The 26,916-nt window shown below is 43.3% G+C and overlaps 1 protein-coding gene across 1 annotated transcript in view; it reads right to left on the reverse strand.

Annotated features, from left to right (window-relative positions):
* The window catches only part of LOC104352333 (phospholipid-transporting ATPase ID), a 58,062-nt gene extending 31,579 nt beyond the window's left edge, over positions 1-26,483 (reverse strand). The window contains 11 exon segments of the mRNA XM_086480178.1: positions 2,921-3,009; positions 3,983-4,141; positions 7,924-8,006; positions 9,148-9,218; positions 9,409-9,481; positions 11,074-11,135; positions 12,096-12,194; positions 14,472-14,585; positions 24,581-24,639; positions 25,427-25,469; positions 26,466-26,483. Coding sequence (XP_086336304.1) covers positions 2,921-3,009; positions 3,983-4,141; positions 7,924-8,006; positions 9,148-9,218; positions 9,409-9,481; positions 11,074-11,135; positions 12,096-12,194; positions 14,472-14,585; positions 24,581-24,639; positions 25,427-25,469; positions 26,466-26,483 — 870 coding nt within the window.
* Positions 26,484-26,916: the final 433 nt, after the last annotated feature.

Here is a 26,916-nt window from a genome sequence, read left to right on the forward strand (position 1 = left end):
TCACAGCAGCTCTTGTCTATGACTTTTTCTTTATGTACATTTTGCTTTATGTGCGTTTTGCATGTCAACGCTCTGGTCCCTAACACCTCAACTGGTGTGCGGTATTGGTGCTTACACAAAGTTCACTAACGTGCTGTTTGCTTTGAGACAAATGCAAAAGACTGAGCAGTTAACAGTGTCCCTGGAGATAAATTTCTGTGCAGAGAAACAACTGTGTGCAGGGCATTGTAATCATAGCCATGGCTCTGCAAGAGAAGGATGTGAAAAAAAACAGTCAAGGCTTGTGCATGCCTATGGGGCTTCCCAGCACGAACATCCTCCCTCCCTGGGTCCTGCCCATGTGATGCCCATGAAAGATCCTCTGCAGGACTGAGTAGGATTTTTGTAAAGAGGAGGTGACTTTTGCCAAACATTTCTTGATAGACGGTGAACTAAAACTGTCTCGGTTTCTTTTTTGATACTTTGAGCTCTGCTCTGGGATTTGAAGCTATAAGTTGTTTAAGAGATGAAGGTGTCAGCCCTGTTTCTCTGAAAACATGCTCCCCCAAGTCTGCTAAAAAGCAATTTTTGGAGGAGAAAACTTTCCTGGAGCTGGCAGGTGCGTTCCTGGCAGAGGAACATTCCCTTCTCTCTCAGATCCCCAAGAAACACTTCCAAACGTGAACAAAACAGCTGTGATTGCCATCTGGAAAGGTTCATTCCTGATTAACCCTTGTTGGGACAGATCAGGGCAACATTTAACCAGGACTCCTGTGGCAAGTTCTGCTGAAACACTGCTTTGTGCCTGGACTTTTATGGACAGTTAAAATAGCTTTGTCAGTGTTAACATGGAACAAGTGTCATTGTACTTAAAATAAGCTATTTATAGCAAGCTGTGGCTCCTTTGTATTTCCAAACTCAAGAGCACAATATACTGCCTCCTTTTATGATCATGCTTTGTAACCTTTAACCACTCAGTGAGCTGGAAGGACCTGATACCACATCCGCTTGGGTGTGGAAAGAGCCTGGTGCTTAGGGTAGGACAGAGCTTTACTTAGACACCAAAATGTTAGGTGTCTTAAAAACATGTAAAGGAGAAAAACACACCCTTGGCTTCACCAGTGCCCAAGAACCCAGGCAGAGGCTGATGCAATCGACTGCAACTTGCTCAGTTTTTTAAAACGGAGCCAGGAGGTATTCATCTTGTTTGTGTTCATGAAGAGAAGCCAAACAGACTGAAAGCTCGGGGTGGGACCCTTGGCTTGCAAAAGGAGATTTGGCAAACTGTAATCGAATGCTAAATTCCGGGTTCCCTATTCAGTTTTTCTCTGCTCCATTTCTGTGCCCTGTGGATCCTCCCACAGCCCTACCCCATGGCCCATCCTCCTCTCCAGCTAGAGCATAGCAGAACACCTAAGAGTATTTAAAGTTTTTCAAATGCTTGGAAAAATTTAAATGCAAGAGGTCCAAAACTTGTTTGGTTTTAATGTCCTTGTAAGTGTAAGGGAAGAAAACACTGAGGGAAACAAGCTGATGATGGTAATCAAGATTTTCACTTGGTGGAGACTGGTGTAAGGTTAGTAAAGTCAAGGGCATGTCCTTACTGTACGGAGAGCAAGGACTCAAGAGGGCTTGAAGATGACCCTGGAGTGGCTCTCTGTGCTCTGGCACTGCTTTACAGCAAATACACACATGCAGATGTTCAGAACACGGCTTCACAGCTCTGTGAATTGGGCTAACCTCTGCTGCTTTGGTATAATTTCAGTCTCACAGGGGCACAGCTGTCTCCGTTCACTAACATATCCCATCCCCGGGTCCATCTAAAAACCTTTTGGGATCCTGAGAAAAAAAGCAGGACAACAGGGGCTGGGATGAAGTGGCAAGGTTGGAGAGTAGTGCCATCCTGGAGGTGTTTGTGCTATAAGCCCCAGTGCTGAGGAGGCTTGAAGTCACGGAGGGCAGGGACAGCTCAGGATAGCCTTGCTGTGATGGCCAGACTGCTATCGGATACCTGTTCCAGGGCTTGCTCAAGTGCCTGGGGATGAATCCTGGCACCAGCCTGGCTGTCAGGTTGGGCTGCAGAGCAAGGGCAAGAGGGAAGAAGAGGGCAGAGTGGCCACCAGAATTTCCAGGTGTCCTAAACTGAAGGTCATGCAGCATGCATGAAAAGGCATAACAAACTTACACCCAAAGGAAAATACAAGCCTGAAACTGAAGAGGTTTTCTTCAAGCAACATTGAGTAAAGCAGTGTCAGAGTGTATGTCTTTCTTCCCCAAGTGGCTTTGAACTCAAGCAGTAAAATCACTATCTATGCCTGGAAGTATTTGCCATTTGTTAAAACCACTGACAAGCTTAACCCTCAAATCAGGTCTGTTTTCCAATTTGAGGAGAGTGCCTGCTATATAAGATTAGTGTTCTCAAATTTCCCAGCTGCTAAAACCACCAAGTTTTATGAGTTCCAAGTATTAATGAGACCATGTCTAGTATTTTACCCTAATGTGTTAAGTCAGAAGCTGGCATCATGTAAATTAACAAACTCAATTACTAAGTCCTGTGCGGATATCACCAGAGGTGCCAAGGAATCAGGAGGAAGAGGGAGAACTGATAATGTTTTTTTAAATAGAAATTGACAAAATTACTAGGGAAAAAAGGCATTTGTAGGCTTCAAAGTGATTCTTACAAAAAATGCAGAGCAAGGGAGAGCAGAGCAAATGAAAAGCTCAGAAGAAATGTCCTTAATGCTGTCAATGTAATGGCCTTGCTTTGCAAGACAGGCTGGCAGAGGCACTGCAGAAATCAGGCTGCTAATAAATTAATATACAATTATTCTTTTTATCATTAGTGACTTCTGATATTCCCTCATTTGAGTGGACAAAGAGGTGGAGCATCTGGAAGTGATGAGTACATCTGAAGAGATGAAGACACATTAATGAGGCTTACCACCAACACAAGGACATTCATGAGCCGATCAATGCTTGTCCGTTTAAAAGTTGTTTTTCCACTGTTCTGCATTAGTTTAGTGTCTGGCCCTGGAGATGAAACACATTCACGAACTTTAGTAATAAAGCATAGCCATTCTGAAGCTGGTTCCCTCTGAGGCCCCACTGTGCTTCACAGCATAAATACCCATCACAGATTTCTTGAAGACAGGTACATACAGTTTACAGTGCTGGTGGGAAACTTCGTCAGAAAATGGTTAAGTCATTTCCTTAGATTGTATGGAGAGAGGCACATAAAGCCATCATGTGGATTTTGACCCTGCTCTCTCCTTTCAGCAGTCAATCCTCCCTTTCAGGTTTAATTACTTTTCACAGAATACCTGATACTGCTGTGCTATTGGTGACACATTATACCTCATCTCACATGTCTACAGCAGTATAGAAACAACAGAAGGTCTATGTTCATAAAAAGCATAGATCTAATGGTCTATGATAACACTATTGACAACCCTGATATCTCAATATCAATTAAAAATCACTTAGGAATGATGTGAAATTTTTAATCAAACACCATTAAGAGTCAAAAATTTTGAACAAGCCTTGTGAGAAAAAGATTCCAATTGGCCCAGTGTGGGCCAGTAAAGGCAGATTTAATTCAGCTTTAATTCTTAAACAGATTTAATTCTTATATTCTTTCTAATTGACTGATCAAGATTTCTCTCATACTATGCTGCATGCATTTCTGAAATAAAAGGCTACTTCTGCTTACTAAAGCACTTAATCAAGACGGAATTTGATGTTGTAATGTAGCAATTGCAATCCGGCTTTCTCTTATAGCCCACTATAAAAAATCTCAGATTAAAATCTGCTGTAATATGCATAATTTCTAGCCCAGAGTTAAGCAAAGGGATCTTATGGATTGTTTCGCTTTTGTTGTTGTACCTGGTAGAAATGTAGTTTCCAAAGAGGAAAATACTTGGTTCCTTTGTGCATTCTGGGTGCAATGTACTTTCATGCTAGTGCTGATGTGCTCTGCAATTCACATGTCAATTCTTCTACTTACCAGCATAAATAACGAGACCAAAGCACCACTCTGTGTTCCTAATGGTACAGCCCCTCAGCAACATCTTCTCATTGTCCAGGGCATACTTCTCTCCTTGAAGAGTAAGAGTTCCTGTGAACTTATCCAGTTTGTTATTTGGTGCCTCACATTTGACTTCACCTGTGAAAGGAAGGTAAAAATGAAACTGAAATCTTGGCCCAGAAAGATGTCAGTCAATACTGTATTCTCAGCTGTTCCCCAAACAGGGAACATTTCACACTGTAGCTGAGTCCACTCCTGACCCTGTCATTCCCATCCTGTATTCCATGTTTACTGGTGTTTTGGGATAGTGCTCCTTCCCTGTATTCATGTCACAGTCCAATGAATCACAATGAACTTGGATTTATCTTGTCCTTTGAACATGGCATTTTTTTACTGGTAGAGTACAAAACAAAGTTTCCACAGCTTTTATGTGGGAGAGAAGAAATGTTGAACCAGCAACATACTTTTAATCCTTTCACAGCAAGTTCATAGTGGTAGGATATCACTGGATAACTTTAGCTAAAAGTGCTGAGCTAAAAGTGCTGACCTTACATAATTCCTATTCCATTTTCTTTAAAACTGCAGAAGCCCAAGTGAGAAAAATCATAGCCTAAAGGCTGCAAAAGAGTAATTAAGTGAGGTGTCTTTGTTCACTGTTTTTTAATTTCATCTGTTCTATAACTTAAGTCCCAGTGGCGCAGGAAAAAAGATACTGCTACCTTCTTTGGCCTTGCAGCTGACACTGTAAGTGGTTGGAGAGACTGTTTCTATTTCCACACTTTATACTTATTTATTGTAATAAAACGTGTTCACACAAAGCTGTGAACACAGATACTTTGGTATAAAAATGGTTGTTTAAATCAACATGTTTAACCTGACATTTAAAGATTCAAAGGAGAGCCCTGCGGATGTATTGAAAAGAACTGGAAAATATAAATATGCCTTATTGAAAGGGAATCCAAGAGTTCAGTCTGTTCAACTAATCAGCAGGAACATTAAAGTTATTTTGATTGCAGGCTGCAAATATCTACATAAGGACTAAAATTTGCAGAGAATACAACTCTTCGAGCTGTTCTCAGACAAAACACACCAGGCTCAAGAGACTGCAAGCAAAATCCAGAGAAGTCCAGAAGAAAAGCACAACTTTAAGTATTGCGGTTGTCTCCCACTGCATATTTTAAAATCAAGAGCAGGTGTTCTTTTCATAGAAAAGTAGCTTTCTAGGGCAGGCAAATCACCAGACTTGAAAGAAGAAGTGAATAGGAAATTGTGACGTATGTGACACCAGAGGTCGTTCAGAAGCCATACTAACAACTATGCTGATTTTCTATTTTATCATCTAGTTAATCCAAGAACAATCAGACCTGTACTCCACCATTTCTAAAAGTACAGTAAGCAGACCTATCTCACTGCAGCCCTTGCAACCCCTTGACAAGCACAAAGAAAACAGAGGCTTTGCAGTGCAACCTGAAACATAGCACAACAAGACTTTGTTGAATGAAACCCAGGGCATGTTGGCCCACTAGGAAGACCATGCCAGCTGTGGGACAATGCTTATATGAGTACCTTGCACATCAACATCCGCATCTGCTTTCCAGTAGAGTGGGTGGGTCTGGGTTACTGATATGCTGATTTTGAGATCAAAAGAAATTCATCCAAATCAGACTGTTCACAAAAAAGTGAGAAGCTCTAAAGATTCACCCAATATACCTGCACTGACCCCAGTAACTCTGCAGCTGAAGATACCTCAGTAAGGCACCATGACTCCTGTCTCCTCCCTTTAACAGCAAGACAATACCTGAATGTATTTCACCCAAAAGAGTTAAATAGCGCCATGTCTACATGAGATAAATAGTAGGTAACTGAAAAGTGTTGTTTCTGTTCTCATCTCCCAGTTCCACAAGTTTTGCAAGTGTCTTCCTTATCTGAACCATCGTGATGTCAACAAACATCATAACTCACATTAAACATTCCACTGAGTGCCTGTATTAGCTGCTCAACCCTTTCCTCTCTTCCTGCCTTAAGAAGTAATTAGATAAAGAGTTACATAAATATTTAAATACTTCTACAGAGGTCTGCTGGGGAAATGCAAGGTTGGGTCTGATTCCAAGCACTCTTCCCAGCACTCTGCCAAATATAAATCATCCTGGGAAACATTTTATTCATTTCAAGCATTGCGAAGAGGCCACTTTTATTTACAATATAACTAAAATAGAGATTTAAAGCATAAATAAATATTTGATTCTAAAAAGTTTTAATTTTCAAAAACATTTTGAAACATATTTTTAATTATGCATTTTCAAGAATGCAGTATCTTTAAATAAGCATTACAAAGAAAATACTTGAAAAATTATTTAAGATTAAGATTTTGCTTATAAATTGATACACACTGCAGCCTCTTCAGGAAGGCATACCACTCTGACTATTAACATAATGAATCTAACTGCACCTGTACAAACTTATTTCTCAAGGCCTAAAACACTCAGAACCTCAGTCATCACTTCAGAGAATTCCTGATGTACTGAGCTGAAACTCAGCTGAGACCACACACGTTATTTCATAAGATCTTGATGTAGAAAGCAAAAAAAAAGCCCATGCCTTTGGATGACTCTACCAGAGACAGTCCCAGCTATGCTAACTCTCTGCCACGTCGCCAGCATTTGTCCTGGAATCATTTAGTTATTTCAAAGATAATTTAAAAAAATATATTTTTCATCTTTATCTAAAAATATTTCCTGAGAGCCTGCAGTCATTGAGACATTCCAAAGACAGCAGCAGTCACTCCACCCCTTCCCATACTGACTCTCCCCATAATCCTGCCCTCGTACCTAAGCCAGCAGGGCACTGTGGAGCGTGACTAACACCACTTGGTCTGTTCCCCCATCCTCTCTCTGCAGACGGATGATGTGTGAGCATAGAGTATTCTGGTTTTAACAGGTCTGGCTCCTTCCTGTGTATGTGCTGCTATATATTCCCTGGTATTCAGTGACAGGATGTGTGGGAATGGTTCAAAGCTATGCCAGGGGAAGTTTAGGCTGGACATTAGGCGGTATTTCTTTACCAGAGGGTGATCAAACACTGGAACAGGCTCACTACAGAGCTGGTCGATGCCCCAGGCCTGCCAGTGTTTAAAAGGCATTTGGACACTGTCCTTAATAACATGCCTGAACTTCTGGTCAGTGCTGAATTGTTCAGACAGTTGGACTAGATGATCATTGTAGGTCCCTTCCAACTGAAATAATCTAATTTATTCTATTCTATATTTGATATACAAAACAGTGCTAGGAAAGGACACTTTGCCCATTAACCACATCCACACTGCTTGTCTTTAAATATCTTAAAAAGCAGCGTTTATTGTGGCATCAAGCTGGCAGGGCAAGGCTTCAGGCTGGGAAGTAGTCACTTGTGTCTGGAGAGAGTTAGTCCTCAGGTCTCCATGGTGTCTGGAGAGAGCTGCTGCTCAGCAGCTAAACATAATCGATGCATCAGCATTGCTGCATCAGTGTAAAGGTGCAATGTGAAAATATTTTGAGATCAGCACTAAGCATGCAGTTCGGGGAGAACAGTTTCCATTGTGCAATTAGACAGACTCTTGAATTGAAGTTCAAGGTGGGCACTCTCAACATGGGCAGACAGATGCTAAAGAAAAGTGTGCAGCCAGAAGGGGGATTCCCACCAATGCAGTTTCAGGTTGTAGCCACGCACGGCAGCAAGACCTGCAAGTGGAGGGGGATCTCTTCATGCACGCTGTTTATATATGTTGTACAGACTGCAATGCACCCATTCTGTTTTCCTACTGCTGCATGCAGAGGACTCCTAGCAGGGAGGAAGGGACAGCTTGGAAGGAAGACTCCCAGACACTCTCTGGACTCCAGTGTTTGGGCAAATCCTCTGAAAGTGAATTTTCCGCGTAGACTCACCATTGAACTCTGTCAGTTTCTGAAGATCTTCTCCAAGCTCCGCAGTGACTGTCAGTGCCTGCTTCACCTTCAGATTTGTTTCACTGGAACAAATCACACAAGACAAAATTGTGAACTGAAAGCTCACCCTGAAAGTCACTTCTGTTCTTGAGGACAGTCTTCTTCCTTAGGCATCTGATGTACCATGCCATCACAGGCCTTTTTTACCTGACCAAAGGGTACAGCTGTCTCTTTCAGTTGCAAAGACAAGCAAGCCAGAGGTATTCTGGATGTGGTACCAAAGAGTGTGAGGTGGCTCTGTCTTCTCATTTTCACTGCAAGACCAGGCATCTCAGCTCCCTGAGCAGCTCACTGTCTCCTGCCACTCATACCACACCAAACCCTGAGGTATCTGAGCATATAGGAGAGCTCTGGATCTTCTCCCATGTTATTCTGCTCCTGAAGAATATTCAAGTCCTGGGATTAGCTAGCTGGGGAATTTGAAATGCAATGTCAAAGAAACACTGCGTTTGTTCAGGGTCTCCTGGTGCTCTCATGGAACTACCAGCTCATTTTCAGCAGAAATCAGATGGGGAAAATCCAGAGGACCATCTGTAGGGTATTGGGGGAGACATGGTTTCTTGATCTCTTTGGTCTTGCTTAGTCCTTCAAGATGGTGCTAGCTCCAGGCAATGCAGAAAAGGTAATGCAAATTGCATCATAAAGATGAGGACAGATCAAATTTATTCCACTTAATACAAATTAGTTACAGTCCTCTGACTTGTGGTCAGCTGTGCCCTGGAGTGAGCAACATTTGGAAGCCTTTGCAGTGTGCATGCATTAATATTATGGTATAGCAATCCAAAGGAGATTACTGGAGTTGTTCATTGTGATTATCTCACCCAGATAATCTGGCTAAAATAAAAGACAAGGGATACACAGGAAACAGAAAGATACTGCCAGTGACCTGGGATAGTAGAAGAACACATTTCAAACTAACTCAGTGTTAGAACTGTCACTAAAAATGAGAAGTTCCCCTCCCCACATGACATTTGCACTAAACCAGACAGAAGTATCCACCAGAAGAGGTTATTTTCAAGATACCTACTCAAATTTTATTCTATGTATTAGGAAATTCTTGCTACAAAAGCTATTGCAGGTAAGGTTGCAGAACTCAGGGTCACCAGAGGAGATTTGGCCTTGCACTGGCAGCAGTGATTGCACCCGAGAGTCAGGCTCACTCACCCATCCAGCTCAGCGGTCTCGATGTATGTAAGGCTGTGCGGCTCGCTGCTCGACAGTAACAGTAGGTCAGCCTGAACATCGACAGACAGACTTGGCATGAGTTCACACGGTCAGAGGGTATGGCGCCACAATGCTACTTGTGGTTTCTGCATGCTGCAGGTCTCTGAGGCAGTTACCATCACTACTGGCTCATCTGCTTATGCATGATAAGAGAAGTTACAGAGACTAACTGTGAGCAGGATGGATAGAAACTCTACTCACCGTCACGAAGTTGTTGTTTTCTAGTTTTATTATATCCCCAACTTGGACATTCATCCATTTTTCATCCTTTAACCTGAAAGAAAACTTGTAGTAAGTAGGCACATAAAGCACATAAAGCAAACACCACTTGGGAAAGCAGGATACTTGGCTCTGCTTCTGAAGCCAGACTATAGGTTCCATCAGGACTCGGGCTGTTGATAAGATGGACCAGGGTCTGCTATGACGTGGCCCGATCCCTATTAAGCTAGGGGACCACCACAATACAAAAAAAGCAGTACCAGTGGTTGGGGTGAGCCATACAGGGTTGAGACCAATCTCCACAATAGCAGCACAGTCCATGTGTACTGTCCTCTCTGGACTGACTACTCCCTTCCTTCTCCTGAAGGGCCACATTGTCACAGAAACCATCTCTCTCCTTTGCATAACAGACTTCCCAAACACCTAGGAAAATTGCCAGTTGTGTTAGCTTTTTTTGAGTGGTATTGAGAACCAGAGCAACAGATCTGGTTGTGTGTGGGCCTGGCTGTCAGGAAGGTCAAAGCAGGTGCTTTGGCTGTGCATGTGCCCAGCTAAGGCTGTGTCTGCAGTGCCTTCAGAGCACTAAGCAAGATGTGTATGCAGACATCCAGTTAAACTGCATGCATTAACAGAACCAAGTCACGGTAGCTGCATATGAAAAACCTAGAAGTGAGAAATATCAAGATCTATATCAAAACACGACTGCATATTCAAGCTTGAGTTCATCTCAGCCTTTGAAAGTCGGCTGAAGCTGGGCAATCTATGGTTTCCAGCTTTTGAACAAAGGCAAAATACCAGAAAATTTCTGTTTCAATGTATGTTTTCTAGACACAGTGACTAATACACAGTAAACTAAGAAACTAATTTACTTAGCAGAACGCACAAAAAGTATGTTCCTATTCTTTAGTTTCCAATTATATTTTAAACTGTTTGATCATCTGTTGGAGTTTACACGACATACTGCTATCTACAGTATGGAAAAAAAAAGTCACAGAGACTTCACAGCTGTCTACAGCTGTGTCCTATGCACAGTTGGACTCCATGGAGCTGCAAGTAAACAGCACATCTGTCTGCCACAAAAGCCAAAACCTCTGCTATTTTTTTTTTTCTGCAGGAAAGAACAGTGCTAGCAGTACAATGTCCAAACCACACAGCTGAAATATTTTGAGTACATCTAAGTCAGAAGTGCTACACACTCAAAGTATTATAACATGCATGAGGAGGGTATTCCTGCTTCTTAATTTAAAATAACTTGTTGATAATGCCTAGTTTTGCTTATTGCAGAAATAAATGCTATGAACATATATGGACATAGGAAGATAGCCTTGCTTGTCACTTCTAGGGTAAGGAGTAAAATAATACAATACTCCTGAAGTACCACTTATTTAAACACACATATATATCCAGGAACAGAAAGAGTTTACTTTTTGGCAGTGCAAGGTCACAGCCGTAATATCCACATTGATTGTGGTACTGTGCCTTGGGTTCATTGATCAGACATATATTCCAGGACTGCACGGTGAACTAATGGTGTGAAAGACAGTTCAGTTTTAAATTGTTTAGTGACCCTTGGGAATCACACTGAAAAAAAATTATTTAAAAAATGCTCTTCCCAGTCAAAATTATAGCAAAAGAAAAAGGACTTACATGCCATTGATCAAGACCTGGACTGGGCGGTTGTTGACGTGTTTGTCGCTTTTGTGTCGATTCTGAAAATTTGATCAGTACATTAAAAGGCATTTCCAGGAAAACAAGCACACAAGCACTGTAGGTAGTTCATTAACAGTTTAGGTTTTCACCTAGCTAGCTGAATAGGTCAGGCACATTAGAGTCATAAATAAGTCATAGTTGAGCCCATGTTTACACCAGTATCATATAGCGAAACTGGACTGTGAAGAACAACAGGCAACACAGGGCTTGCTGTTGGAGGGAAGAAGGAGGATAGAGCCCTATATGTCACTTAGCACAGTCCTGACTCAACCGGTGTTGGTCCTGCCCATCATAGTTTTGTAAGCTCAGCACCCAGAGAAATTAATTCTCCTGCTCTGATAGGGAAAGTGGCCATGGATGTTCTGGCATTGCCCCCTGTGAGAGCACCTCATCTCCTCTCACCTGCCTGCTTGGAAAGTTGCACCGAGTCTCCACGGAGCATCAAAATTATTTAATAATGAGAGAAAATCAGATGTTAAACTCATCTCTAACGTCACCCTGTGAAGCCAATGGGACTTTGATTATTAGCTCTGATGGTAGCAAACTTCTGCCAAAGCTGTGCGTCACACACAGGTTGTATGCTTACTTCCTACTAAATGGTTTTTCTGCCTACACTGCAGCTAGATGGCAGAGGATGAGTTCTCCAAAGTGGAAGGCTAAGAATAGACTTCTGTGCATGTGTCCAGACCCATCTATCAGTGACCACATTTTCAGGCATGCTGAGCAGTTTCAGAGAAAGTCAATGGAGCTGCTGGGCTGCTCAGCAATTGGAAATTCTAACTCCTTTTTAGGTAAAGAACCACAGATTTGGGGATCTAATCTCAGACCCCATCTTGGCCACAGACCAGTTCTCCAAATGCCTGCCACTGGCTGTGTTTATTTTAAGTGGTTTGCTTTAGTCATTGTGATGAATAATGACAGGCAAACTCCAAAGAACAGGTCAGCAATACAGGTCTTACAAAATCATCGATGGCATCCTTGACTCCCGATACAGCCAGCACCAGCACCAGTGGCACCACCGTTGTAAACCAGGCCAGTGAGGAAATCTGAGGAATCAACTGTAGGAAGAAAAGATCTGAGTTTAGAAATTTCCTGCCAGTTCAGAAAACAGATGGAAACAAAACACTGTTTTCCATGGAAGTTGCAGATAGCATTTTTCTATGATATCTGAATACAGAATAAAGACAGAAATGCAGCTCTATCACTTATATGCGATCTCACAAAGGTGGGACAGCCAGGGATGCCACGCTTTGCTTACAAAACAAGCTGTAATTTAGGATATGAACATGGAGTTGTCAGGAAGTGCAGTGGGTTGCTTTTTCTTGTTATGATTGCAAAGTCCCCAGTGGATACTTCTGGAGGCACAGACATGGGCAAGCCTGCTGTGAGGGACCCAGAGCTATCTGAGCACGGCCTCCTGTGCAGAGCCTCCAAATGCTTCTATTTTTTGTTTCAGTAACTTTTCCCATTTTGCTGAAGTAACCTTCATCTCAATAAACAACACACAGCTGTTGTCAGGACTGATCTTGCTCTTCCGAGATCAACAGAGCCATTTTGGTTTCCCACATCTTTAATAGTGAGAGAACCCAATAGTTGAAGGTAGCTCTGTCATGCCTTCAGTCATGTAGAGACGTGTGTCTTACCTCAGCATAGTTCTCCCCTTCTTCTAGAAGAACAGCACTAATGATGGGTACCAGGGTAGTGATACCAGCACCACTGTGTCCATCAGATTGGATTTGGGCAGGGTCAGCTCCACATGCATTGTGAAATTGAGAGTTATGCCGCTAAAGCAGCTGCTTAAGGGTGGAAAGCGGCTCCTTGAGGTTGCTCCTTCCACTGCACTGTCATAACCCAGATCCTACAGTCATCACCAAATCCAGCCATGATGTTTAGAGGCAAGCACAGCCCTGCTCAGCTGTGGAGCTGCAGGGACACTAACTGCTACCTTCTCACCTCACTGGGAATGTGCATGTCCTCCTGGGCTGTGCCAAAGGAGCAGGGAGGCAGAGTCCCCACAACCTACTCACGACATCCACCCCTAATGCAGGAAGAGATATTCCCAGTGCTACAGAGATGGAGTGAGTGGGCAGAAGAGTGAAAAAAAATAAATGGAGGAATACGTGAATAAAAAAGAGTAATGCCACCCTCTTTAGCCTACCTTGATGCAGGCAGCAAAAAAGGCTGAGTGCTTTTATATACAGTTCTCCTAGAGGGTTCAGCAAAAGACACAGCAGAATAATTTAAGGGAAATAGTTTAAAATACTACGAATTTGACAGACAAACAACTAGAGCGCAGTACAACAACACAGGCACAGTGCCGTCAGCTTAGATGAAAAGGCCCTTTCACTATTTTCTTGAAAAATATACATGGGCTGAAATTTCCCAGATTCATTGCTTGTAAATAAGCGAAGATGACTGTATGTGGTTTGCTACAGGCTTAACAAAATTTTGTCTCCACTTTTTTAAGCTGAAACTGAAAAAAGGCATTTGTAAAAGGTAGTTTTGCAAACTTGTGTGCACTGAAATGGTCAAAATTAAAATATCATACTTGAAACATGATTAAAATTATGGTCTTTTTTTGATAACATGTATTCCAGTGTGACTCAGCAACAACAGAGTACACTGCATTTATCCATATTCTAGCCAAGTGCAAAGTGGCAGAAATCCTGATACAAAATTCTGTGGTCCTTTCAGCTTGCAGACAGAGCAGTATTACCAACAGCGATGGGCAAAGTGCAATGGAATGACATAATGAGCCAGGGTTCAACGGTGTTGCCAGTGTCTGACATACTCCATATTAGACACCTTCCTCACCCCGCCAAGCAGGGTGCAGCAATATCCAGCTGTATGCAGACTAGCTCCAGCCTTGAGCCTTCCTGATGTCAAGTCCTTCCTTCCCAGGGAAACAGCGCAGTTACAAATTTGTTCTTCTTACTGTTTCCTTTGACACAGCCAATGGAATTTGCCTTTAAACCTATGGGTAAGAGACAACTTCCTTTTGTACTACAGGAGGAATAAGTAATGCAACTCTGACAACAGCCATGACCACTCAGATGTAGACACAAATAAGTAGTAGGACAGGGCATGGAAAAGGCACACAGTTTGTTGAAAACTTTAATTAAATTTTTTTCTTCATTTAGTTCAAACCCTCATATCCAAAGGTAAGAAAGGAAATTGCTTTTTTTCTGCCCTACTTTCTATCTACTTTAAGGTTTTGCTAGGACGCTAATTCATAACACGGATATAGCTTGCACTTTATTACAACTATCAATACATAGGCTTGGCTTTGATAACAGACAACGCAATCTGCTAGAAACAGCACAGTGAATTCATACCTGCAAAATCAGCAAGAACAGAAAGTAAGCATTGGCTATTCGTTGAAACTGTTCAAACAGGTTGAGAGGCAGGAAAGTGAAGAAGTTGTATTTCGATGTTTTAATTGAATTGTTCTGCAGGGAAAAAAGGAAAACAAATAGAATTGGTAAAACAGGAAACAAAACTACAGCACAACCCATTTCAACGGTGTTTTTACTTGCTTATATTTAGCAATAGCATTGTTTCCAACAGCAGCTCAAAAAACATTTCCTTTTCCCCCACACAATCATGCCGAGCCTGGATAAACAGACAGAATTCCGCTTGGAACTGGTGAAAACATGATGCTCAGTTTACACCAGTGCAACTGCAGGTAGATTCAGGTATGTGCAGTCTCTCGCAGAGATACATCTTCCCTTTATTAATAGTCTTTGTACTTACACAATGCACAAATAGAATTAAAAACTGTAACCAGAACACAACAATTTTTCTGGTAGTGTCTACAAAGCAGTGTTAAAAAATGCACACTAGGGCAAGTATCTGTAACTTGTCTGAGACTTTGAAGCATCATTTGTCTGGACAGCCCCACAGGAGCTATAGGTCCTCACAGGAGCAGAACACGACATTGTTATTTTCAGCTCATTCAGCAGCCTCTCAACTCAGCGACTTGGAGACGTGCCTTGTTTCTATTCCACAAAGATCACTTGAATGCGATGTTGTGCAAACAGCCACTAATACAAGAACTCACCATTTCATAAGCAAGTTGCAGTTTTGTTCCCTATTTCCAGTTTCCTTTTCTAATTGTAGACAGCCCCTCCAGCCACAAGCGATAGCTGCTCCTTTATCTGTCTTCTTCAAAGCAGAGAAAGACCCAAGCTCAAGATTACAGAACTTGGTATTTTCTCCCCGAAAGGCAGAGCACTCTGGTCCAGTTCTTGCCACCTGATAGACAGGCTCAATCCATCATACTAAGCCCACAAGCTTGGGCTGTCCCTTTAGTTTTTAGGTGTGCTAGACTTTCTTTTCAAGCACTCATCCAGGCTTAGTCCTGGAAGCATGTATGCTGTCTCTTGCCAGCACATCTCAAATTTCTCCCCTACAAGATCTCCAGAAGATGCCTATTAACCCCCTCCCAGGGAACCTAAGGTGTGACAGCACAAGTAGGCAGACATTACACAGTGCACCTTCATTCAGTAATAGATTTGCTCATTCAATGAAAGAGAAAATGGTGACTGTAGTTTCGTAAGAGCCTTTAAATATTGCTAAGCTGGTGGGAGGACAGGAGCTACTAAGTGTGAATCGCAGGCCACTTCCAATCCATGCATTAATCCAGGATTTCAACATCTAAATTGACACACATCAGCATGTTTCCATCATTAAACCAATTATTTAAGATTACCACCATAAGGTGTGTATGGGGAAGCTATTCCATTTTAGGCAGTTACTGGATTTCACTATGCCCAGACACAAAGCAACATTCTTCAGCATTAACTTCATATTTTATCCCTTGTACAAGCCAATGAATAAATGTCTAAAAGAGCAGAGATGGAAACACCCTTCATGGAAGAGCTATCCAAATCCTCCCATTGACTGCACTCCAGCAAGAAAAGATGTTAATCAGTGAACATCATATAAACAATATTGCCTTTCTCTTGGCATCATGTAGCCATCTCTGGGTGTGGTTAACTCTGCCTATAATCTAAATGTCATGACACATAGCTAAATTTGGTTTATATCAAAACTCTTCAGCATGAGATATATGCAGCACACAGGCTCCACGGACACTACTAAACCAGAAGCAATGGAGTAGCAGCATCCTCTGCAAACCCTACATACAGAGAAGAAAAATGCTTAACAAGTCTGTGTCCACCACACACAGTGTCTGGCAGATTTTTTTAGTAAAAACTGGATCTAAAGATGCTCCCTGACCACTAATCTGAAGAAAAATATCACGGTCACATACTTAAAAAAAGAGAAGACCGTAGCTGCAGGAAAAAGTAAGTACAGAGGGCCTGACCTTTGTGCGTCAACAGATTTCATAGGGTCACATAAAACATGGGAAAAACTGCTCAGTTAACACTCACATAAAGTTTATAGATCTTTGCCTGCAAAAATCTCAGAGGGGAATAAGAAAACAATGGGAGTGGTTTATTTCAATTCCTGCCTTCTATTTCGGTCCATTAATTATGTCAGGAAAACCACTGAATGAACCAGAGCTATTCATTTTGTTTCTTATTGCCATTAGGTGTGATAAAACCCTAGACATAACAGCTTCCAAATGTTTAACTGCAGGAATCTGGACATCCAATATTTTCTCCACAGTAGTTCAGGAGCTTGATGCTGTTTGACACACAACCATGCCGAGTCCCATGTCTTTTGGGACACTGGGACACTACAGACCTCAGGGTAAGGACAGGGAGTATTATAGTGGATCTTCTCATTATTCTAGAATTTACAATTAAAACTAAGCACCAGAAAAAAAAACAAACAACCCAAAAAAATCCCCACCACATCCTCATAATCACTATGAAAATTTCTAATTCAACAAGTAACTTGTTCATGGTCCTCAGGGGATAGAATATCAATATTAAGTAATATAAACAGACTAGGGAAAAACTCAGTCTTTCCAATTCAAAGCTCTGCATTCCCACACTATGGATACAGTTGAAGCTCTGTGTAAGACATCATTCGTATTTTCATGCAACACTCGAGGAGTGCATGCTTCGACAGCTCAGGCTCATGGTTGACTACAAGGAAATCTCAGCTGGCCTTTGCTCTTGATCTTACCCTACTCCATGATGTTTAACACCATCACACCCTGTCCCTCCTTTAGAGCTGTACCAGGACTTGCCTCTGGGGTGGGAGGTGTACTACAGGAACCTGCAGACCACAGTGTGTTAAACAGTCCATCATTTTATAAGCAATGCCTCTAACATATCACATATCATCTGCCTTATCCCTCCCATGCTCTGCCTTCAGTGAGGGAGACTCCCATATGGGAAAAGTGATGGAAAGGATGTATCTTTAAAGCAGCAATTAGATACTAAGAGGCCTTACAGGAACTTCTGGATCACCTATAGATCCATAAAAAGCAAACATTGAAGAAAAACATGTCCATGGACCAAGCACAAAGGTGGCAAACGGGAGCTTTACGCTTACTCCCAGATCTGCCTAGATATCTGGTTGACTGTGGGCAGGCCCTGCATGCGCCTGTGCCCCAAACAAATAGGCTCAAGCGTGGTTACCCACCGTCAGCCTCAAGCTCTCCAGATGCGAAGCTTGACACAAGAGCAACATTGTCTGTGGGTGAGGGATTATTCTCATCTGCTTTTTTCAGGGGCTAGATTCACACCTCCTGGAGGTGTGACTCCACCAAAATGCTGTCCCTAAGAATAGTGCTTGTCGCGCCACAGTTACACAAGTCCAGATCTGGTGGATGAGCTGTTCCTTTGGGGGTGTTTTCAGAAGCCCGCCTGTGACGTCCGACTGCAGGCAAACACTCAGCAGATGGCTCCTACCTTTGTTCGCTGAGCAAACAAATCATCTCCTTGCCATAAAAGCCACTGGAAATAAGAGACGCTGCTGCTTCTATGGCTAGATGACAGGAGCTAAAGGGTGATACCCAGAAAAGGCAGGGTATGGCAGGGTATTTGCCACCTGAATTTACACCCCTGGCTCAGTGACATATTAGTTTCTAGCAGCTGGACAATCTGGCCCAAAACAAATCTTGACAAAACCTTGGTGATCCCGCAGGAAGGTGTGCCGCAACACCTGGCAATTTCACTGGTACCTGTGTAGCACAAGGTACAGAGGGATGAAGCAGCTGAGAGGCAGAAACAGCTTTCCCAGGTGCCTTGATAAAGCCTTGCACGGAGGCAGTGGGAGAGCAATTCAATGGCACTTTAGCTGCAGCAGTGCAATTTGAAAGCATGCAGGTGCCATACGCAGAAATGTGACCATAGGGCTGTGAATGTGCTCAAGGACATATTTAATAAAATCATGCAACAGGGCATGTGGTGCCATGGAGACTTTGTTTCCATAGGGAGTACAGAATTGTCAGGCCAGATCTGTTTTAAGCCTACCAAGTTCACTGCCTTATTCCTGATGGTGCGCAGGAGTCCCAACTCAACAGGAGAGTGAGAAAGGCCAACAGGATCCTGATGGGGTTCATCTGGTCCCTGTAAAGATCTCATCCTGACTCCTAGATGTAAAAGACTGGCCATAGACCAGAAATAAAAAGGTCTGTATCCAATCCACAATCCTCTTTCTTTTTTCTTTTTTTTTTCTCTTTTTTTTCCCCTTTTTTTCTTTTTCTTTTTTTTTTTTTTCTAATTTTTAAGAACTTTGTGAATTTCTTACATACGTAACTCCTTGACCCCTTCTTGGCAGCAATAATGAAGTGAGCTCCAGGATCCCATCACACTATGGCTATTCCAGGAATATCTCTAGGAAAACGTGGTCATTGGTTGTGTTTTCCTATGCTGTTCCTTCTGCCTAGTGTCATCCTGTTACAGAACCATCTCTGTGGTGAGTGTCCTCATCATGGTGAAGCAGAGGAGGACATAGAGGCAGACAGAGGTGGCATGGCTTGATGACCTCTCCATGAGGTTTAAGCTAAGATGAAGAGTGGAGGACTTGATCCAAAAGATTCTATGGACTTCACTGCAGCTCACGTATGGCACAGCTCAACACTTCTGTGCTTGTCAGGGCCCTAATATGCCTTAAGAGCCTTGGCCTCACTGGCGTCTCCATCCACAACCCCTGTCCAGGGCTCAGGAGCTCACTTAAGCCCAGTCATGGGCCTTCAATCTTTGCCTGAGCTACATTGTAGGAGTACCAGTCTCCAGTCTGACATCTGTCCTAGTTTCCCAGATGGACCTATCCAGTGCAGCCTCCTGGATGGGCCTTGGACCTATGATATAGTCTTATCTTTAGCCCTGTCTCCTGCTGCTCCTGACTGGGCTCTGTAGATGGACCATGGACCTGGTTCATCACCTCACCTTGTCCAGGATGGTAAGGATTGGCCCCATTACTAGCATCCTGCCCTGTCCCATGCAACCGGATGCTGCAGGACTGCACCCTGGTCAGTGAGGGTATTACCTGTGCTGGGGTCACCCTCAGCTCCCAGCTCATTGCCTCTTGTAGGGCAGCCCTGCTCTGGCTGCTCCCTGACAATGTCTCAGCTGGTCTTTAGATGAATCCAGCTAACACCTTCCTAAATGCAGAAGGAGCAGTGAAGGTCACTGCTGCAGCTATTCCTTCAGGGGCTACTCAGATCACTTTTCCCATAATTAGACAACACTCCCTTCAGCCTTGAGTGTGATGAACACAGAGAAACATTTGCAGGTTGAGGCGTGAAGAGAGGGCAGCCATTGCCACCATCCTGGCCTGACCACACTGACAAGTTCGTTAAGGATAACCCACCAGGCATGCTTCTCAGATTGAAGCACATGAGTGGAGGAGGTGGAGCAGGGTCTGAGCCCACTACCAGAGCTCCTTGCTCTCTGATCAAATTTCAAAGAGATAACCTAGCTCCTGATCCAGCTCCAGGACAATGTATGTTTGCCATAGGAAGTTACATACACACCTCCTATTTCACTAGAGAATTCGTCAGGTACCAGGGAGAACAAAAGCAGAGTCTAAGCAGACCCCTTGCTGCTGGTCCTGCAGAAAGGATGCTGTTTTGACCCTAGATCCTGATTCAAGATGAACTTTGTCATTGACCCATGGGCCCTGTATTTCCCCTCCTATTGTCTGAAAGCCAATTTCAAAGTTGTTTTCGCAGCCCTTTGTGTTGTCCCAGTGCAGCTGTGCTAAATTCCAATGTGAAAGAGAAGAAATAAAAGAGCATTTGGATCAGAGCAAACATTAAATGGTGTTCAGAAGAGACTTTCTTCTCCAGTGTGTTGACAGACAGAGAGCCCATGGTGGTGGACCCACATGGGTCAGTCCCCTCTGCAGCTGTGCCGGGGACAGTGCAGCCAGATTGAATTGCCTAGACAAAAACCTTGATTAAAGCCCTTAAATCTTGCTGGACCACATCTGGTACCCTGCTTTTCTCTTCATTTCAGTCTTTACACGGGCAAATCTCTTCGTGAAGTCAGGAAGGATCTTCCTGTCTGCCGTGTGAATCAACATGGGATTAGGATTTGACTTTTCATTTTTAGTGACCTGTATTGAGTCCATTTTTGAGCTGCACTAAGTGCCTTTGCATGCCACTTATTCACACTTGGTTTCTGAGTCATTCCTAACTAATTTTGTGAGCTGGTAGGTAGTACCTACCTTCACACTCAGCCCTTCCAGTTAACTGAACAGCACTTTGTTTTAAAGTTCATTTTATTTTTCTAAGCTACTGTGTTCTTGCTGTGCAGGATAAGGCCAAGGATGTCTGGGGTTGCACCAGCCTGAGAGCTCTTGTTTCAGCTTCAGTCTTCATGTTAAATCCAAATAAATCCTGACCTACCCAAGCACTGCCACTGCTTGGAGCTTCTGCCCTTAACCATGGGCAACTCCTATTATTTAATTACAGCAAAAATCATGGGAAGATATGTAAGACACTTCTCAGATAAGAGACACTTCCCTTGTCCCCCTCTAAGTCTGTACTGCCTCTGTTCACACAGATGGAGACCACCCCAAACTTCCAGCCAACCATGTGACATCTCATACGCCCATGAGCCGCATTCAGTTCTTCCTCTGAAACTGCCCCTCAGCTTCACCAAGAAGCCTCTGTGTTAAGGGGATTTCCACTATGTCCAGCTCCTATCCGCCTTTACCCTCATCCTACCCTACCAGTCCAGTCTCCCGCTCTGTCCAACCCTCCTGTCCAGCCGGTGCTCAGCTAAAGGGGCTCTGTGTCTGTAGCAGCGGGGCAGGGCCGCACTGCAGCTTGGCCTCTCCTGTGTTTTCTGATGAGCTCCGGAAAAGAATTTGCCCTCAAAAGTCACCTGCGAGTCCAGGTGTGATGGATCTGGACATGCCCTTGCATGCATTGGCAGACACAACTTTCCACGTGCAGCATCAGGATCCTGCAAAGCTTGTTTGAGCGTATTTGGGAGTCTTGCTTCATACCAGGAGGGCCAGCTTTCAGCAGCTGTCAGAGCGGATGTCAGACTCTGCACACAATAGAGTTTTCAAGTCTTTCTCAGCTCTTCTCTTCTCACTTTACAGATATCATGCACCCTTTGCACTTTACAGATATCATGCACCCTTTGCACCGGGAAGGGACAATAACCATCAACTATTCAAGGGCAACACACCCACCTCTGATTGTACTTTCCCACTTCCCTGTTCTCACTGAGACTGAAGGCGGACAAAGCAATTCTGTACCTTTGATCTATGCCTACATAATAGAAACTTTCTTTTAGTGAAAGGCTCAAACCTTCACACCAGCTGTGACAGACAGTCCGGCCACAGCAGTAAGGCAATATACACTACTCTTCTGTTTGCATTTTCCTTTCTTTTCTTTACTGGCTTTTCTCAGCAACTGCCTCACCCTAAAGAAACATTTACTGCCTCACTTAGCTTTGTTACAAGAACCTGTTCTATAGGTTTTATGGCTAACATGGCCTTGAGTTACAAAGTAAACCTCACTCCTGTGGCTTTCACTGTCTGAAATACTCCTTAAGCTTTGTTATATTGCTGGGTTTCCTTCCAGTTTCTGACCAGTGTCCCTTTTATCTGGCTGGAATAGCTGTTGGTGCAACCTTCCTTGTGCCTCGAGAGAAAACAAGACTCCTGTGCAGGAGGACGAGGACTAATGGTCCTTGCTGTGAGACAGAGAGCTGGAGGACTGTTGCTCTCCTCCTGGCTTTATAAAGAAGACTCAAATCAGCATGTGGCTGCCCATGTGTGCCGATTCTTAAGTCCCACAATGAAGCACAGACCGTCCAAATGCTTCTGTTGTTTGCTTGTGCACAGGTCAAATTAAATACATGAGGGTGGGAAGACATATTGAGGGAGGATTGTGGCTACAGGAGACAGAAGTTACACCAGCCAGAAAACGTCAGCATGCTGAGAGACAACTAAGCCTAATAGCTGCTGCGCCTGAGCACCTCAAGGCAGGCTCCAGTGTTTGGACAGTCTTGGTCCCCCTGGACCACATCCTAGTGCTTAGCAGTGCAACATCACCATGTTCAGACAAATCTGAAAAAAATGAGGAAGGGGCCCAGATTTGACCCTTGCAGTGGAAGATCTAACTCTCCAAGAGTGAAAGACCTTTGGACTGGAAGAGCTAACTTTCAGGATCATCATGCATATGTTGATGGGAGGGTACTAGGAGACTATATCTCTTTTTGGCATCTCCAGATACGCTGAGCAATCTATTGCACAGGATCTGAAGTAATTTATGAGCAAGGTTAGTCCTTTTCATACACCATGGTAATGCAGGTTTAATAAATTGAAATAAGCAGCGCAGGACATGATATGCAGCCCCATACAATTAGGGCAGTGCTTATATCACCACTTAAAGTCTTTTAGTGCCTCACTACCCGCTCAAGGCTTGACTTTTTCTAGACAGTTTTCTAGATTTCCTAAGCTTCAGTCTACACTGGACTCCAGAAATCATGAGCCACAGCTGACAGAAATGAGGGGTAGGATTACTGAAACTCACTGTCAAGTTTTAACTGACTATATTGGGCTGGCTTTTTGGCTGCCTCCACTTTTACACCTAACCAATAGACTCTCATGGAAACCCTTCAGAGCTCTCCTTAATTTTGGTTAATTGCAAATCCTTGGGCATGTAAGCAATCATCTGGGAAGCAGTGACATGTAAAGGCAGCCTTATGGATGGCTTTTCACAGAAATAGGCTCAGAACCAGAAGAGTTGCATGTTGTCTCTACCGTGACATCACTGTATATCTCCCTCCTGCCTCTCAGCCCCACTGCTTCACAGAGTCTATTTTGCAATCATTCAATGAAAGATCACAAGTCTGTACATAGTGGCAATACCCACCCCGCTGGGTTCTGTGCAAATCAAATGCCCTTTCCCAGTCTCAAATCACCAGGCTTGAAAGTTCATGCTGCATAGTCCTTCACATATATTAACTACAATGCATTTCTTATTCAGGACATGTGCAGCAGCTCTGTACCTAGGAAGTGTCTAACCTGTGTTGGTTAGTTCAGGGATGAAAGGTGACCACTGAAAACCATCCAGTTCATGTTGCCAACAGATCAGGTACATCAAGATCTGTAGTGAAAGCTGTTGGCAAGTCAGAATTTCTATCTCACGAGAAATTACAGTGTTCTGAAATGTTGAGTTCTTCCAGTTCTTACTGAGAAAATATTGCTATGTTCCTAAACCAAAACATGATTCAAAGGAGCTCCTGAGTAAAACCGAAGGATGGATTTCATCACTGGAATTCGGATATGCAGAGGACAAAAATTCACAAAATTCATTTCAATACCAGTTGGCAGCTGCAAACACTTTGAAAGAATGCAGCTTCAGGATCACCTCAAGGAGGAGATGACCCTGTAGCCAGGCTGTACAGGTCTAGCAACTGAGCTAGCCCTCCTTTGGAAATCAAGTTGCCAGAGGGGCTCACTGGCACTGTAGCCTGGCAGACCTGGGTCACAGCCAGCCCATGTCAAGGTGCTCCTTGGAGTCACAGATTTCATGGCACAACATGAACCTAAGTAGGCTATTAAGGAGCTGGAAATAAAGCTGGCAAGAAGCCACAAAGGCCAGATTCAAAACCTTTCTGCAAGAGAGGACTTCACCTCAAGAGCTGAGGAACTGACACATTTCCTTTCATGTTTTACTTTAAATGGATAAACGTTTCCAACAGAAAACTCCTCCCAGGTTCTGTTATTGAAAGGCCTTGGAACCTGATCCTGCAAACACTTTGACTCACAAATAATTTTCTGGAAGTGTGTAAAGTCACTGCGTCGTTCTCTTCCAGCATTTGATCTCCTTCAACTGCCCTTTGGCAGGGCTGACTCCAAAGGCAGAACTCTCAATGGTTGGCTCAGCAACGAACCATCTCTGATGGTTCATCTGGCACATGTTTGCCTTGTCTGGAAAGTCATAGCTAGCATGCAGTCACATCACCGCCTTGAAACAACATTCAAGAAATGAAGCAGATGCAGCTACATCTGTGACTACATCTGCCTGAAACAACATATACTGGTTACTTACAGCATATTCAAACTGCAGATTAAAATCCCGGTTGTTTGCTTGAAGTTGTCTCTCTTCCTCTGTAAAGAAAAGGAAACACATCAAACATGCTTGAAGGTAAGTAGAGTCAATACAGATATGAATGAAACATCAGAAAATGCAAGCAGAGCTGCTAAAAGGCAATGTCACTGGGGTTCTGTGCTCTGGGCTAACCATCCCATGTCAGGAAACTGAAGAGGCTGGTTTCCCTGATAGAGCAGCACTGCAGACTGGTACCATAGCACTCTAAGCCCATATGCCAAGCCTCCTCTACCCACAACCCACTGCAAAGCCAGCACTGATTTTACAGGTTGTTCAGCTTCTCCTGGGTAAGAATTACCACTTAACTAGGTGTGCTCTCTATTCCTGCCCTGCTCCATCTCTTCTCCCTGGAATCTCTGAAGCTATTGCCATCAGCCTACTGTTACTGCCCTTCCTCCAGTACAAGTGCATTTCCTAGCACCATCCCACAGATGGGACATCACCACCGTAGCTATCATGAAATCAAAAACTACTGGAAGGGATTTCAAAAGGTCATCAAATCAAAAAGACCTCAAGACTGGGTCATGTCTGTGACTCACAATAAATGTTCCAGAAAACTACAGTGATGGCTATTCTTCAGACTGCCTATTCCAGGACTGCAGCACCCTTCCCTTGAAGGATTTTCCCCCCCATTATCTAATATAAAACTCATTACTTCAATTTAAGGAAATTGTATCTTCTCCTGGGATGGTCAAAGGTGCTTTTCTGCTCCCCCTCAGTTCCTTGTGCTACTTGCCAAGGATGCAGAGCACAGACAAGTTCATTACATACTGAAGGTTGTTATGCCTTACTGTAGTTTTCTCTTCCCAAGGGTAAGCAACACCAGTTTCTTCAGTCACTGCTTATGGGTCAATCTGTCAGAAGTAATATCACTCTTGCTGCTCTCCAGTGGGCTTCCCAGCTATTTTGGCTCATTCTGGATGCACAGTGATGAAAAATGGCCATAGTTTGCAGCTGAGACCTTACTAAAGCTGACTGGAGCACCAGGATCACTCTACCTATCTTGTAGACAACGCATATTTGACATGGGAATTCACCTAGAAGTAATTTAAAATATCCTTATGCACCACCAGCATGTGGTTGATGGCTTTCCAGAATACGATCCATTTTGGCAGATCCTTTCTGGCAGAGCCAATGCCTCATCAGGCAATGCAAATCTTTCATTAGTCCTTGCTGAACCGCATCCAAATTTTTTCAGACTATTTCTCCAACTAGTCAATTCTAATCCTTTATTTCAGTGTGCTTGCAGCTCCAGCCAGCATGGTGCCGTTCGCAGATTTACTGTGTTCTTTATTCTGCCGGCTGAGATGTAGAAGAAAATACTGAATACCAGACTCAGGATAAATCTCTGATGAATCTCTCAAGTTTCATAATCAGTCATTGATAACTATTGTAAGTGTATCTTTTTTTCTGAGAAGTCTGGCACTCACTTTATGGTGATTTTATCTTGAGTATGTATCTCCAGTTTACTCATAAAAATGTCATAAATGACAGTCAAGATATATGACAGCTATGTAAGGCTTTTTCACTAGCCCTCTGGCTACCACTAATACACAATTAATTTTCGTTTGATGCTGGTTTTCAGGACTGCTGACTGTTAATCATCTCTTCCCTACAAACACACTCCTAGTTACTTTGAAGTGGTTTGTAGACTGTTTTAACCTTCACCCAAGAAGCGACACCAATATATCCGTAATTGCTCAGCTTTTCTTTTTCCCCTGTTTCAAGACAGATGCTATGCTTGTTCTCTTCCCAGTCTTCTGAACTTTGCCTATCTGAGCACCAGAAACTCTCAAAGGCAGCACTGCTCCAAGCCATGTTCTACCTTACCTAGCCGACCCATTCTCGCTCTATTCCAGCCTCAAACCTCTCCTGTTTCTGGCAACTATCATGTTAGATGTCTAAAAGAAAAGCAAAGAAACAAACAAAACAAAACAAAAAACCAGAACCAGAGTTCTTAGCATTGCTTGCCAGGCTTTTTTTACTGAATAGCAGACATAAACCATCTTTGATCTCCCTTTTACTAGAAGGGTTACAGAACCCCAGAGAACCCAACTCTTACAGAACGATTTTTATCGCCCTTTATGTCCTCAATATCTTGTTCTTGCTTTGAGCCTTTGCCACAGTTTGTGCTGGATAAAACAAGCTGCTTTGTACCTTCTAGGGGCATCCTTCCTCTGCCTGAAGCGAACGAGGATCTTGTGATGTCGCCATTTTACTCACCCTTCTGAGCCTTTCACTGAAAGATGGTGACTTATACCTATGCCCTTAGTATC

This window comes from Leptosomus discolor, chromosome Z (genome assembly GCF_034619465.1).
Source record: "Leptosomus discolor isolate bLepDis1 chromosome Z, bLepDis1.hap2, whole genome shotgun sequence".
Classification (NCBI taxonomy): Eukaryota; Metazoa; Chordata; class Aves; order Leptosomiformes; family Leptosomidae; genus Leptosomus; species Leptosomus discolor.